The following is a 16589-nucleotide window of genomic DNA, read 5'->3' on the forward strand; positions in this document are numbered from 1 at the left end:
TTGGGTGTATAAGGAGAGGGATGACCAGCAGGAAGAAAGAGGTGATGGTGCCCTTGTAGAAATCTCTGGTGAGGCCCCATTTAGAGTACTGTGTGCAATTCTGGAGACCGCACCTAAGGAATGATATAAACAATCTCTGTGGATAAACCTTAACCAGTAACAAAAGGATGGAGTCAGTCCAGAGGGCGGCTACAAAGCTGGTAAGCGGTCTTGGACATAAAACATATAAGGACAGACTTATTAACCTCAAGATGTATACGCTGGAAGAGAGGAAAGAAAGAGGAGATATGAGAGAGACGTTTAATACCTCAGTGGTGTTAATGTACAAGAGGTGAGCCTTTTTCAAATGAAGGAAAACTCTGGAACGAGGGGGCATACGATGAAGTTAAGAGGAAACAGGCTTAGAAGGAATCTAAGAAAGTATCTATTTATGGAAAGGGTGGTGGAAGCGTGGAATGGCCTCCCAGTGAAGGATGTGGAGACCAGGATTGTGTCAGAGTTTAAGAAAGAGTGGGACAAGCACATGGGATCCCTTAGGAAAAGAAGGAGGTTAAGGGTTACGGAGGATGGGCAGACTGGATGGGCCTTTATCTGCCGTCATATTTCTGTGTTTCTATAAAGTGCCCTCATCCTATATAATAATTCTCACTTCCAACGTTCTGACTTGCTGCCTGGGACCGTGGCTCATTCCGAGTTGGTCTGCTAGGCTCTGTAGATCAGGCTGACATCACCATAACCATTATGATGTCAACTTCAGAACCCGGGGGGAAAAAAAACATGCCTCACAGCTGATCCATGTCCACAGGAGGGTCGCTGGACATGGGTGGCTGCAGGGGGGGGCAGGGGAGAGAGGAGTGTCGCTGGACATGGGTGGCTGCAGGGGGGGGTAGGGGAGAGAGGAGTGTCGCTGGACATGGGTGGCTGCAGGGGGGGGCAGGGGAGAGAGGAGTGTCGCTAGACATGGGTGGCTGCAGGGGGGGGGCAGGGGAGAGAGGAGTGTCGCTGGACATGGATGGCTGCGGGGGGGGGCAGGGGAGAGAAGAGTGTCACTGGACATGGGTGGCTGCAGGGGGGGGCAGGGGAGAGAGGAGTGTCGCTGGACATGGGTGGCTGCAGGGGGGGGCAGGGGAGAGAGGAGGGTAGCTGGACATGGGTGGCTGCAGTGGGCGCAGGGGGAGAGGAGGGTCGCTGGACATGGTGGCTGCAGGGGAGCTGAAGAAAACCTTGCTAGCGCCTGTATCATTTGTGTCAGAAATGGGCCTTTTTTACTAGTAAGTGTCCATAACTCGTCATTTCAGCAGAGCTGGGGAAAGCCACTGCTTATCATATGGAATCTTGCTACTTTTTGGGATCCTGCCAGCTACTTGCAACCTGAATCGGTCACTGTTGGAAGCCAGATACTAGGCTAAATGGCATTTTGATCTGACCCAGTGTGGCAATTCTTATGTTCTCAAAAGTTCATGTATTACAATATCTGTGGATAAACCTTAACCAGTAACAAAAGTTCAATAAAAGAGGTCAAAGCCTACATGGCCTTTAGTTAATACAGAATTAGACTGTCATGTATGTGTTTTCAGTATTACAGAATTATAAATTCCACTGCCTTGTATTCATCTGACATTAGAAATGAGGCAAAAAAAAAAAATCCCTGGAAAAAAATCAATAAAAAGAGAATTATATTTCAACCTTATTGCTAACTCAGACTGGCTCCTGTCCAGGCTGCCTCAAAGTCTAAGACCAGCAAAATCCTGAATGTTTTTATATTGTGTTGTTACCTGCTTTGAGCTATTAGGAAAGTGGGATATAAAATGTTAAATAAGACATGCACAGTCTGCAGAAAAACAGTTGCATACTGCTTCCTGCTGGTGAATGCTCAGTACACAGGAACACATTTAGTACATAAGTACATAAGTAGTGCCATACTGGGAAAGACCAAAGGTCCATCTAGCCCAGCATCCTGTCACCGACAGTGGCCAATCCAGGTCAAGGGCACCTGGCACGCTCCCCAAACGTAAAAACATTCCAGACAAGTTATACCTAAAAATGCGGAATTTTTCCAAGTCCATTTAATAGCGGTCTATGGACTTGTCCTTTAGGAATCTATCTAACCCCTTTTTAAACTCCGTCAAGCTAACCGCCCGTACCACGTTCTCCGGCAACGAATTCCAGAGTCTAATTACCTCACCAAGACTGACAGTAACTTTCAGAAGCCAAGTCTTTAGTGCTCTTTTAAAGGACAGGTAGCAAAACAAGTTTTCCCTCCTGCTCTCCACAAATACAGGCAGCAACAGCACAAGTTATCCCTTCATATACCCATTAAAAACATGTACAACATAGCCGGCAGCAGTACAAGCTTCCCACATACACTGTAAAGGGGGGGGGGGGGGGGTCCGCTTCCTCCTCTTGGGCGGAGCCAGCAAGCCTGCGGGGCTCCCAGGGTTCCAGGACAGAATGCTGCTGATACTGGGACTCAGGGCCAAAGTATTTTATCATCAAGGCAATTTCATACCAAAAATCATAATATATTCTTCAAAACAAAAAGGTACAGCCCTCTTAATATAGTCCTCAAAAGAAAAAGGTACTGTCCTCATAAGATAATCTTCAAAAGAAAAAAAAAAGGTACAGTCCAGGTCCCAGAATCCCTCAGCAAACGCTCAGCTCCTCAAGACCTCGTCTTCTATTAGGGCATTAGCTTTCCCTTCCACCTCCTTCAGAAGGGTTTAGTAAGAGTTCAGCACACTTCCAATATAGCACAACAGTTCAGAACAAATCTTCATGGTCAGTCTTTGCACATCAAACCCATACCACAAATCACCTGCCTTTTCACAGCACAGAGGGAACCCTGTAAGCAGCAGGGTTGGCAGTTTCTCCCATCTCTCAGCACCACGCCCGGTGTGGCCTCCTCCACTGCCTTCAAGTGCTGGGCAGAGCAACCTTTGAATTCTCCCACTCCATGGTAGCTGGCTCCTCTCAGTTAGGCAGCTCTAGTGGCAGGCTACTTCCTTCCTCCACATACTCAAGACAGGCGCAGTGCCCCAGAGGTGCACGGAGCCGTAGCTAACCTGGCGCCGTGCACCGAGGGGCATGCGCGTTCATGCCAGCGGGGTGCCAGGAAGCGGAGTGGGCGCGTTCCCGCCGCAAATGGAGGCACCCCGCTGGCATGGGAGGAGAGAGAGCGGGGGGTTTAAAAACCCCGAGCTGGAGCTCGGACGGCCTCTTTTTGCGTCCGGGCTCCAGGTGCACCCACCCCTCCCTCCACGAGCTATCCTTATGTTTACTTTGTTTTATACATTCTGTCGCAGCTTGGCGGGGTACCCAAGCCTGATGGTGTAAACTAGGCAGCTGGGGCAGCTGCGCTTACGGTTGAGCTCCCTTGCTCGACGATGGGGAGCTCAGGTGACGATTGGTCAGTCTTGATATGACGGCGGACTGGGATGGACAATGAGCCTGAGGCTGGATAGGCTTGGGTATACCCATGGTTGAGATGTTTTGTATCCAAATAAAGCTGCGACCTTGTTATGCCATATGAAATACTGTGTACGTGTAATTATTGTATTTCCTGTACTGTTGTGAATTTGTAATCCGAGGTGTCTTGGCTGCCCATGTTACATGGAATCTCTCTCTCCATTCGTCTCCCCTCTCTCCTGGTGCCTGAGAGCTTCCAGGAAATCTGATCTTCCCTTCTCACAGCTGGGGGGAATTATATACTGATGGCGAAGCCAGGGGAAACTGAGCTTCATCCTTCCCTCTCCCTCTAGTGGGGAAGGGAGTAACAGGCTCACCCTGTCTCGAGCCACTGCTCCCCCTGCTGGGACTGGGAATCCATACCATCTTTTTAGGACTACTCTCCTCACTCATTCTTGCAAGGACTTCTGGGACCCGTAGTTCTAGCCTCAACTGCTTCACTGGGGAATCTTTGGGGCTTGCCTTGTCATAAAACACACACATAACCCCACATTCCCTCACACACATACATGCAACTCGACCACAAAACAGGTACAGTACAGGAAGCTGTGCCCAAAGCTTCCCTCACTTACACACATACAACACCCCAACTTTCCCTCACACACACATAACATCACAACAAAACAGGTACAGTACAGACAACAGCAGCAGCCCAAGCTTCCCTCACTCACACACACACACACAAACCCCACTTTCCCTTCACACATATACACACACAACACCCAACAAAACAGGTATAAGCACAGGTACAGCACACACAAGCAACCCCTCCACAGGACAGATACAGCATAGGCGGCAGCAGCGTAAGCTTCCCACACAAGGTTATATTTATTTGATTATCCACTTAGGTCAGACCATGAAAGAAGTTACATACACAAAAACAGTGAAAATAGAAAGTACAGACCGTAATACAAAGCAACATAAAAGAATAATGCAAACAGTAATAATAATTCTGCCGTGGGCCAACAGGCCCCAACTGGGAAGCAGGTCACTACATACATATGAGCCTGCCCCCCCCCCCCCACCCCCACCATCACCACCACAAGACAGGTACAGCACAAGTTGCTGCTGGTTTTGAAGATTGTTTCTCAGAAAAGATATAAAGAGGCAGCCTAGAGAAAGCAACCAAAACAGTGATCATAAAATAATCAAGCTGATATCTGGAGTGAAGTCATTAAAGAAATCTACTGTAGCAGCATTTAATTTTCAAAAGGCTGACTAACAAAATGAGGAAAACGGTTAAAAAGAAGCTGAAATGGTCGGCTGCAAAGTTTAGGACCTTAAATCAGGCGTGGATGTTGTTTAAAAATACCATCATGGAAGCCCAGACCAGCAAATGATAGCCAGCATGATTAAAAGGTGAAGTGAAAGAGGCTATTAGAGCCAAGAGACTATCCATCAAAGAATGGAAAAAGGATCTGAATGAAGAAAATAACAAGCAATATAAACAGTGTCAAGCTAGATACAAAGCACTGACAAAGAAGGCTTAAAGAGAATATAAAGAAACACTTGCCATGGAGACAAAAACTCAGTAACACCTTTTTTCAGGTACATCAGAAGCAGAAAGACTGTGAGGGAATCTGTGGGACCATTAGACCATGAAGGAGTGAAAGGGGCACTCAAGAAGACAAGGACATGGCGGAGAGACTGAATGAATTCTTTGATTTGGTCTTTACGGAAGAAGATGTAAAAGATGAAATGGTTTTCAAGGGTGACGATGCGGAGGAACTGAAAGAAGTCTTGGTGAACCTGGAAGACGTACTGAGCCAAAATGACAAGAGTGAAAAATCACCTGGACCAGATGATACACACCCCAGGGTACTGAAAGAACTCAAGCGTGCAATTGCTGATTTGTTGTTAGTGATATGTAACCTGTCGTTAAAATCGTCCATAGTACCTGAAGATTGGAGGGTGACCAATTTAACGGCAATTTTTAAAAAGGTTTCCAGTGGTGATCTGGGAAATTACAGACCGGTAAGTCTGACTTTACTGCCGGGGAAAATAGGGGAAACTATTATAAAGAATAAAATTATGGAACACACAGACAAACATGGTTTAATGGGACAGAGTCAGCATGGGTTCAGCCGATGGAAGTCTTGCATCATCGATTTGCTTCATTTCTTTGAAGGCGTGAAAAAACTTGTGGATAAAGGTGAGCCAGTTGATGTAGTGCATCTAGATTTTCAGAAAGCTTTTGATAAAGTTCCTCATAAGAAACTCCTGAGAAAATGAAAAAGTCATGGGATAGGAGGTAATGTCCTTCTGTGGATTAGGAATTGGTTATTGGGACAGAAAATAGAGGGTAGGTGTCATGAAATGCCTAGCCACCCGCCTAGGATTACCTCGTGGCCACTTAGAGGGTCCATCCCCAACACAGCTCAGGTCAGCCTGCTCCTGCTACTTGTGCTCTACACTAGTACCCTTCTCCCACTGACTGGGTCACAACTGCCTCTGGGCAAGTCTCCTGCTCTCAAATTATCCCCAGTGATTTCTAGGTTACTGGAGCCCCAGAAAGAACTCACAGACCCAACACACAAACCACCAGGATTCTTTCAGTCCAATCAGGGTGAACAAACAATTGTGTTTATTCTCAGAACTTGGACCAGTGGACAAAAATGTGCAATTGGCAAACAATAACAGGTAACTGAAATATGGATCAATTATAACACTAACTAAACATCTACATACTGTCTCAACAGTACCTGGGAAGATCAGGATATATAATTCACCAAGCCTCAGTAAAGAGATCTGTCTCTCTTTCTTCCTGGCTAAGACTGAAGCAACAGCAAGCCACTGCTGGGTAATTTTCAAAACTCCAGGCCAGAACCCAGAACAGTCAAGTTTCAAATAAAAACTGGTTACATCACAACAGGCACTTCCTATTATTGGTGTGCCAAATAAAAGAAAGAGAAGGCAGTTCTCTGTAACAGCTTTAAACACAAACATACACGATCTGCTCACCAAACAGGAAAAATACACTTCAGACAATCAATGCAGGAAAATATCCAATACATTTTACAGGCTTAAAACACTGTTTCTTCACAGTAGAGTTAAATGACCATTAATTTGCAAATAATACAAAATTATCCAAAGTTGTCAAAACACACACAGATTGTGAAAAATTACAGGAAGACCTTAGGAAACTGGAAGGCTGGGGCATCCAAATGACATTTAATGTGGAGAAATGCAAAGCAATGCTCATTGGGAAGAATAATCTGAATCACAGTTACCTGATACTAGGATTCACTTTAGGAGTTAGCACTCAAGAAAAAGATCTAGGTGTCACTGTAGACAATATGCAGACATCTTCTCCCTAGTGTGCGGCAGTACCCAAAAAAGCAAACAGGATGTTAAGAATTATTAGGAAAGGGATACAAAATGAGGCCACTCCATGGTACAACCTCATCTTGAGTAATGCATTGAATTCTGGTCGTCGTATCTCAAAAATGATATATCGATTAGAAAAGGTTCACAGAAGAGCGAACGAAATAATAAAGGGGATGGAACTCTTCTCATATGAGGAAAAACTAAAGGTGTTAGAGCTCTTCAGGTTAGAAAAGAGATGGCTGAGGAGAGATATGATTGAGGTCAATAAAATCCTGAGTGGTGTAGAACAGGCAAAAGTGAATCAATTTTTTACTCTTTCAAAAAGTAAAAAGACCAGGGGACACACAATGAAATTACTTGGAAATATACTTAAAACAAATAGGAGGACATATTTTTTCACTGAAAGAATAGTTAAGCTCTGGAACTCATTGCTGGAAGATGTGGTAACAGTGGTTAACATATCCGAGTTTAAAAAAAGTTTTGGACAAGTTCCTGGAGGAAAAGGCCATAGTCTGTTATTGAGATGGACATGGGGGAAGCCACTTGAGGGTGGGAGAGATTGAAAAGCCCCCTGCTTTTTCTGACTGTGTCTGCCCAGCACTGCTTTAGAAAAGTTAATCACTGCAAGAAGACAAGATGCTGCCCAAGCAAGCCACAGGAAAGGAGGACGCCTCTTCAGCCTTTCCTCATAGGGAAGTCGTCCCATCCCCTGTATCATCTTTGTTGCCCTTCTCTGCACCTTTTCTAATTCCACTATATCTTTTTTGAGGTGCGGCGACCAGAATTGCACACAATACTTGAGGTGCAGTCGCACCATGGAGCGATAGATACAATGGCAGAATAATACCCTTCTTTTTGTTTTCCATCCCTTTCCTAATGATACCCAACATTCTATTTGCTTTCCTAGCCACAGCAGCACATTGAGCAGAAGGTTTCAACGTATCATCAACGATGACACCTAGATCCCTTTCTCGGTCCGCAATTCCTAACGCTGAACCCTGCATGACGTAGCTATAGTTTGGGTTCCTCTTTCCCACGTAACATTAAGAATAGATGCATATGCATGTACTTTATGAAATACATATGTAAAATGTACTAATCCCACTCCTCCTCAACCTATTCTTCACCCTCAGGAAGCTCAATGCAAGTATTAAGGTGAAAATGATATAATAGGAGAAAGGTTTATTCATTACTAGGTATGCATTTACTGCAAAGAGCTCCTAGGTCTCAGGGAGTGAATCCAATCTCTTGAGGCTAGAGTAACGAAGGAGCTGAAGCAAACAGAGTGATATATAGAAGAGACCAACAGGGACATAGTAGAGAAGTCCTGCCTCTAGTCTGACAGCCACTGTGCTGCCCTGGAAGAGGGAAGTCAACTAAAAGGGGAACACCACTTTCAAAAAGCAGGAAGTGATCCTGTAGCCAGGACCTGTCCTCCAGGGGACGCAATGTCCTCTTAGACTGAGGATGCATCTCCAGGGGCTTCTGCCTTCACACACACAACCTGCTGCCTCACACAACATATTGCTCCTCCACAGTCAGGGGCAGCCCAGGCAGCAGCAGAGCAAGCTCTCTCATACACACACAAATATATATTGCTCTACCACAGGTACCGCACAGGCAGCAGTACTGAAAGCTTCCCTCAGATACATACACTGCCCCAACACAGAAGAGGATCTGCAGAGGTCAAACCATACAAGCTTCTTCAAATTATGTCGCATTGCAGCAACAATTTGCAAAAAGACCAACAGACAAGCAGAAAGATCCATACTTACCAATAACACAAGTGTGACTGAAGAGCAAAGAGGTACTCATTGAAGCTCTCGATTGGTTTCTCCTGCAGAACGTAGTCTATGCGTTTGCCTCCATTCAGCTTTCCGACTTTAACGGAGGAGTCATCCTCTCGAGAGGACTCGGGACTTTCCACGATCTTTTGTGCTGAAAGAGGGGAAAAAAAAAAAAAGGTCAGAATCTCAAGCCTCGGAGACGCAGTCAGTCCCAGATTAGCATACAGTAGAAAGCTGATAAAACAAGGGAGAGCTGCGCGGCTGCGATGCGACCTGCACTTCAGTGCTGGAGTGCCGACTCTGCCTCTGCAAGGCGCAAACCCGAATGGTAGACGGGCCTGAGCCGAAGATCAGCTGAGTGGGTGCCGTCTGACTCTAGGGCTAGATAGGCTGCCGCAGTGTGCGCGCTTGGGTGGGCGGGCCTGGGACAAAATTGGGTGGGCCTGGGCCCACCCAGTCCCACCCATAGCTACGCCCCTGGACTAAAGGAAAGCAAATTAGCAAGTAAGGGCTAACTTCTCCTTGCTTAGCGTCCCTCCAGACAAAGCCTACATGGATGAGAAGTACCAAAGCAGTGAGCATCAAGGATGGGACCCTCAGAGCCCTGACTCAAATATCTGAGCCTCAAAAGCCACATCCTGACAAGTGAAAATAGGAATTCAAATAGGACCAGCCCGCTGCTCTACGAATCTTCTGCAGCGGTAGCAAAGCACTCTCCACTCATAAAGCTGCCTGCCCTGTGGTACATAAGAATAACCACAATGGGTCAAAGGCAGCTGCCTACCAAAAGTGACAGCAATGTAAACTATAAACACTTACGGAGAAATCCCAGCTGTTCTCTAAACAATATACATATATATTTCTGGAACCATAACAGGGCTAAAGAATGAAAATCCAGCTGGTACTAGAAGATGATCTTTGTGACCTGGGCAAGTGACTCTTCACAGTCACCACGGAAAGCTGAAAAGTCTAGAAACTCACTGCAAGAGCAAAACACTGCAAAGCCAATAAAGCAGAGATGAAATATTGCTCACTTCCGCACATCTTAAGAAAGCAGTGATAAAATACGCCATGCCAAAGCAGAGGGACCTTTTGAACTATCCTGTCCATAATCTAGTCTGCCACAAGAAAACGTAAAACAAACAGTTCTCATGCTTGAAAGAAGGCTGAGGTACACACACACTTTCAGAGTGGCAGAGTAATGACATTGAGTTTAAAAAGAAAAAGAAAATTGCCAGAAAATAACACAGCACAAACTCACTATGCTGTCTTCTAAAGGAGGCTTCAATGGACTTGGGGGGGAGACTCGGGAATCTCTGAGATGTACTTAATGTAATCTAAAATTTATAGGCCATATTAGTCCTAATGTAAGGTTCAAGGCGGTTTACAAAATAAATAGCTCTGTGTCACATCTTGTCTTTAACAGGAGCTAGAGCCAAACAAGGCACTTCCAAACTGGGTCAGGAGAAAAAGCCCAAGCACACCCATTACTGGACAAACAGCGGAAATACTGGTTCGGGGGGGAAGGTGCCAAAAAGTCTCCTCCAAGGCAAATGGAGCTCAGAATAAAACTGTCTCAGAAGAGATCATTTCCATGAAAAGAATTATACCTCAACTGAAAACTAAATATAAAGTCAAAAGCTGTGGGTGGAAAGGGTGGGGGGGGGGGGGGGGGGGTTGAGAACATTGCTGGAAACCATCCGCCAGTAAGCCAAAGCCTAGGTGCTGCCAAAAAACAGACAACGGAAGACTTTCAAACCAGAGATTTTTTATTTATTTATTTTTAGAACGGAGCAAAGATGAGGCTCACTTCCCAGGCACTCAAGGCCCCTAGACAGCACCAGGAGCTGAGGCAGAAAAAGGACCTCCAGAAACAAAAAAGAATCCTTCAGGGCAAATGAACTACAGAGAGAAGGGGGGGAGGGACCCGCTGACACCCCTGGGGCACAATCTGACCCCATGGGCCACAGCCCCAACCAGCAGTCAAGGAGCCAAGAAATTAGGAGCCGGAGCGAATTACAAACACCGCAGACCCCAGTAACATTTTTGTTTCTCTAGGACTAGGAATCCCCAAGGCCTACCAGACCAGTTGCGAATGCACAGGTTCAAACCTCTATCACCTGCTAGGAGACTCACGGACAGCACAATTAACTTACAGGCTCCACCCACCTGCTGATAGAAGTGCGTAACCCATCATCTAGGCCGGTCTGGAGGGACGCTAAGAATATTCTCTGAAGAGCTCCCTCGAGTGTGACACTAGAAACAGCACAGCATATGAGAAGCTGGATGCCAGAGAAATTTGGAGGCCAAAAGCAAGATCTCTGCGCTAAAAGAAATCACTCTTCAGTAAGAATCGCGCTAATAATATAAACCAGTAGATTGGAAGTCTAAATAAATGCTTAGTGCCGATTCGTCATTGGAAATATATTATCAGACCAATCAATGAAGCTCTATGAGCTTATGTTTGGAACAGGCTCCACAAAGCTGCTGTTGAAAATCACAAATTTTCCCGAGTCTCTCTCTCCAAGTCAGGGCTTGCTAGCATTTAAGTAGCACTGCATAATTGCCAAACTCTGATTTCATAAAATGGGCCTGGTGCCCTTCAATGACCTTTACGATGCAACAATTTTACTAAATGTACAAGTAAAGTATGCCCTGAATCACTTTTAACAATTTAATAAAACTCAAAATAACTTGGTGTTATCTATGTGCTTCTAATTGGCTATGACCTCAGTGCACTCTTCATTATTCCCACTGCTCAGCGCACAATATATCCTTCCGTATGAGCGACCCGAGGCTGGCTCGGCTGCAACTCTCCCTAGGTTACACAGGCAGAATTTAATGCTTAAAATTCTTTCATTACAATCAGGGCTTCACTGGGAATAGGATAGATACTTCCTGCTCATGCCCCACACAGACAGCAGAGATGGACAGCCACAGGTCAATGGTCAGATGAAATCTGTTGTTCAATTCCCTGGTATTTTAGGAAGAGAGGAGTTATATAGATGATATTGGTTTTGTAATCTCGCTGGAATTTTTATTAAGATTTTGAAACTCTATTGGGACTATTTAAGAGTGAATGACTGTCAAGGAATATTGCATTGTGTCACAGTGGAAGCTTCTGAAGCCCCAGTTGGATGCTTGAAGATTTCAGATATGGCGATTACCACCCGGGTGGTTAAGTTTGAGATTTTGTTCTGTGCACATTTTGCATTTTTGATATTGTGGATCTTTTCAGTAGAACATTGACTCTAACTCGTTAGATTACATTGTTTGAAGATATAATTGGTCCTCTTGTTTTTTTGGCTGCATAGGTTTTTTTCCTTGTAGTTGGGTTCGGAGGACCTTTTGAAACCAGTGACAGCAGCCATTAATGGGGGACAGCCATTGTTTCAGGCACCCCCGACAGCTGAGCTTTCATTTTGTTCATTTTTTGGATCTTCTGTATCTTTTGAGTTGGAGTCAATAATTGAGCAAATCTTAATTTGTTTTGTTTAGTTTCTGCTTATATTTTGCTCTCCAGCTTTTTGGAATGTTTGCTATTCAAAAATACCATCCTGGAAGCTAAAACCACATCTTTCCAATATATTAAAAAAGGAGGAAGGAAGGCCAAAACGACAGCCGGCATGGTTAAAAAGTGAAGTGAGGGAAGAGCTAACAGAAAATCCTTCAGAAAATGGAAGAAGGATCCAACTGACAATAATAGGAAACAGCATAAGGAATGTCAAGTCAAATGCAACGTGCTGATAAGGAAAGCAGAGAGAAACTTTGCATAGAAGATTGCGTCACAAGCAAAAACATATAGTAAAAATCAAACATATAAATGGCAAGAGGCGTACTCACTCGCAAATGCGCAGTAGAGACCCTCTCTGTCCCGCCCCTGTGTCAATACGTGATGACGGGGGCGTGACAGAGAGGGAACCGCCGTCGCCACCGCTCCCCCCCCCAGGGTTGCCGCTACCGCTCCCCCAACCCACCCGGAGTCGCCGCCACCACCCACCCTCCACCAGGCCCAGGTACCTGGCTTCACTATTCAAACCGCTGGAACGCAGCACACAGCTCATCTGAGCTGCCGTTGGCCTTCCTTACCTGCATGTGTCCCGCCCTCACCGACGTTACGTCACATGAGGGCGGAACACACGCAGAGAAGAAGGAAGGCCGACGGCAGCTCAGATGAGCTGTGTGCTGCGTTCTGGCGGTTTGAATAGTGAAGCCAGGTACCCGGCCCGGGTGGAGGGGTGGCGGAGACTCCAGGGGGGGAGGGGCGGCGGCGACCTATCCGGGGGGGGGGGGGGGGGGGGCCTTTCAAACCCCCCCTTCCTTTACTAGCCCGTTTTTAAGGGCTCAATGGCTAGTCTTTACATATATTAGAAGCAAGAAGCCAGAAAAGAATCAGTTGGACTAGTAGATGAACACAGTGTAAATAGGGACACTCGGGGAAGAAAAGGCCATAGTAGAGAGATTAACCTTCCAAAAACATCTAACGGCCCTCCTATTCAGAAAACACATCCCCGCTGAACCAACCTAACCATCCAGCAGACCAATCAAATCTACCCATAAGTTCGACAGTTTAAATGGAAGAGGCACAAGCTCACAACAGCCAACCCGAACCAAACACTTAATACACCCTTCCAAAACCCAGAACCCAACAAACTGTATGTACCCACTGTCCACCGGAACTGAAACCTTGCCTGACCAATGATGTAACCCTATTCGACTATACTGTGACCTTATTAAACTCTTGTTGTAACTTTCTAACAATGAATCATATAAATTCCATAGAATCAGGTCCTAAGGATTTAACCTGGATCAATACTTTCCACAAGAAAGTTCTACAGACTCTCACTGTCTCTATCGAACTGTTAACCCTCATCTACCCTCATCTCCCCTTACGTCCCTACCCGTAACCTCCGCTCTCAAGACAAATCCCTCCTTTCAGTACCCTTCTCCACCACCGCCAACTCCAGGCTCCACCCTTTCTGCCTCGCCTCACCCCATGCTTGGAACACACTCCCTGAGCCCATACGCCAGGCCCCCTCCCTGCCCATCTTCAAATCATTGCTCAAAGCCCACCAATGTCGCCTTCGGCACCTAACCACTACACCTCTACTCAGGAAATCTAGACTACCCCAACTTGACATTTCGTCCTTTAGATTGTAAGCTCCTTTGAGCAGGGACCGTCCTTCTTTGTGAATTTGTACAGCGATGCGTAACCCTAGTAGCGCTCTAGAAATGTAGTAGTAGTAACCCTACTCGATACCTTGTGAAGAAATATGCTAGCCCTTGCTGTCAGTAAAATATAGGTCAATGGCTCAGGCCAATGGCTCAGGCTAAAGAGCTAGGCCTTTCATAAAAATCAAAATCATCTCTGATACAAAATATATTTCACTCCAGCTCATGCTGATGTGAGTTCTCAGTGAGCTGGCATGGGAGGGGGCACTTGCTCCTGTAAACAAGGCCCGGGACTGGCACCTGTGAGAAGTCATGAGCAGATTGTTTTGGCTAATATGAGTTGATAGAGGGTTAGATGTACGTAGGATGAGAATACCCAATGGGAGGGGGTGAGCTGAGAAGAGCAAAATGACCTGTGCAGTCATCTCACAAGATGCGCTCTGAGCCTATCTTGTTTATACTTAGAGCTTAAGAATATGTGAAGTCACTTCTTATCAACTGATAAGGGCCAAGAGCCCTGGTGAGAAAGACTGGGGTCCATTGGAACCAATGGAGTCAAAATGGTATATAAGGACCAGTCTGAGGGGTATTAAATCAGACGAGAGAAGAGAGAAGGCTGGAGACAGACGTGGCGTGAGATGCTGTTTTACCACATGACTGCCTGAACTGCTTGTACTTCATTTGGGTGAGATATCCATGTTAATAAACTATATTTCTTTATCTACTAAATACTGGGTTCCTTTCTAATTACAAAGATGTATACTGCCTTGACTGTGTAACACTGTCATGAGCAGATACCAGGTTGGGGTAATTAAGTACTTAGAGGGGATAGATAATTCTCTCCAGGGTAGTAAAAGGGCCATGGCTCCACTGCGCAACAGAGATGGCAGATCTAATAAATAAACATTTGTAACCGCCCCCATTGTTCCATGTAAGCCACACTGAACCTACCAATAGGTGGGGAAAATGCGGGATACAAATGCAATAAATAAATAAATTTAATTAATTCTTTGCTTTGGTTTTCACCAAGGAAGATTGGGGGGGGGGGGGGGGGGGGGGGGGGGGAAGAGAGGTGGGAACCAGTGCCAGAAATGGTATTCAATGCTGATGAGTCAGAGAAACAAATATCTGTAAACCTGGAAGATGTAATGGGGTAATTTGATGAATTAAGAGTAGTAAATCGCCTGGACCAGATGGTATATATCCCAGAGTACTGATAGAATGGAAAAATCAACTTGCAGAACTATTACATAACATACATAGAGGCATATTTTCAAAGCACTTTGGGAGGCTAAGTTCCATAGGTTTATATGGAACTTTGGGAGGCTAAGTGCTTTGAAAATGAGCCCGATAGTAACATAGTAGATGACGGCAGGAAAAGACCTGCATGGTCCATCCAGTCTGCCCAACAAGATAAACTCATATGTGCTGCTTTATGTGTATACCTGACTTTGTTAGTAATATTATCTTTAAAATCAAGCATGATACCGGAAGATTGGAGGGTGGCAAATGTAACACCAATTTTTAAAAAGGGTTCCAGAGGTGATCCAGGAACTTATAGACTACTGAGCCTGACATCAGTGCCAGGCAAAATGTTAGAGACCATTATAAAGAACAAAATTTCACAGCATATACAAAAAGGCATGGATTTAGTTAACGGAAATCTTGCCTCACCAATCTACTACATTTCCTTGAAAGGGTGAACAAACGTGAATAAAGATGAGCCGGTTGATATTGTGTATCTGGATTTTCAAAAGGCATTTGACAGAGTACCTCAGGAAAGACTCCTGATGAAATTAGATAGTCATGAGATAGGAGGTAATGTCCTATTGTGGACTACAACTAGTTAAAAGATAGAAAACAGAGAATAGGATTAAATGGTCAGTATTCTCAATGGAGAAGGGTAGATAATGGGGTTCCCCAGGCGTCTATGCTGGAAGAACTGCTTTTTAATATACAGTGGTGGAAATAAGTATTTGATCCCTTGCTGATTTTGTAAGTTTGCCCACTGACAAAGACATGAGCAGCCCATAATTGAAGGGTAGGTTATTGGTAACAGTGAGAGATAGCACATCACAAATTAAATCCGGAAAATCACATTGTGGAAAGTATATGAATTTATTTGCATTCTGCAGAGGGAAATAAGTATTTGATCCCCCACCAACCAGTAAGAGATCTGGCCCCTACAGACCAGGTAGATGCTCCAAATCAACTCGTTACCTGCATGACAGACAGCTGTCGGCAATGGTCACCTGTATGAAAGACACCTGTCCACAGACTCAGTGAATCAGTCAGACTCTAACCTCTACAAAATGGCCAAGAGCAAGGAGCTGTCTAAGGATGTCAGGGACAAGATCATACACCTGCACAAGGCTGGAATGGGCTACAAAACCATCAGTAAGACGCTGGGCGAGAAGGAGACAACTGTTGGTGCCATAGTAAGAAAATGGAAGAAGTACAAAATGACTGTCAATCGACAAAGATCTGGGGCTCCACGCAAAATCTCACCTCGTGGGGTATCCTTGATCATGAGGAAGGTTAGAAATCAGCCTACAACTACAAGGGGGGAACTTGTCAATGATCTCAAGGCAGCTGGGACCACTGTCACCACGAAAACCATTGGTAACACATTACGACATAACGGATTGCAATCCTGCAGTGCCCGCAAGGTCCCCCTGCTCCGGAAGGCACATGTGACGGCCCGTCTGAAGTTTGCCAGTGAACACCTGGATGATGCCGAGAGTGATTGGGAGAAGGTGCTGTGGTCAGATGAGACAAAAATTGAGCTCTTTGGCATGAACTCAACTCGCCGTGTTTGGAGGAAGAGAAATGCTGCCT

The 16589-nt window shown here is 45.4% G+C and overlaps 1 protein-coding gene across 2 annotated transcripts in view; it reads right to left on the reverse strand.

Annotated features, from left to right (window-relative positions):
- SEC23IP (SEC23 interacting protein) overlaps positions 1–16589 on the reverse strand; it is a 108252-nt gene that overhangs the window by 10298 nt on the left and 81365 nt on the right. For both annotated transcript variants that reach the window (XM_030202608.1, XM_030202607.1), the window contains one exon: positions 8568–8730. In XM_030202608.1, coding sequence (XP_030058468.1) covers positions 8568–8730 — 163 coding nt within the window. The remainder of the gene's footprint in view (positions 1–8567; positions 8731–16589) is intronic.

The sequence above is a fragment of the Microcaecilia unicolor genome, chromosome 5, assembly GCF_901765095.1.
Source record: "Microcaecilia unicolor chromosome 5, aMicUni1.1, whole genome shotgun sequence".
Classification (NCBI taxonomy): domain Eukaryota; kingdom Metazoa; phylum Chordata; class Amphibia; order Gymnophiona; family Siphonopidae; genus Microcaecilia; species Microcaecilia unicolor.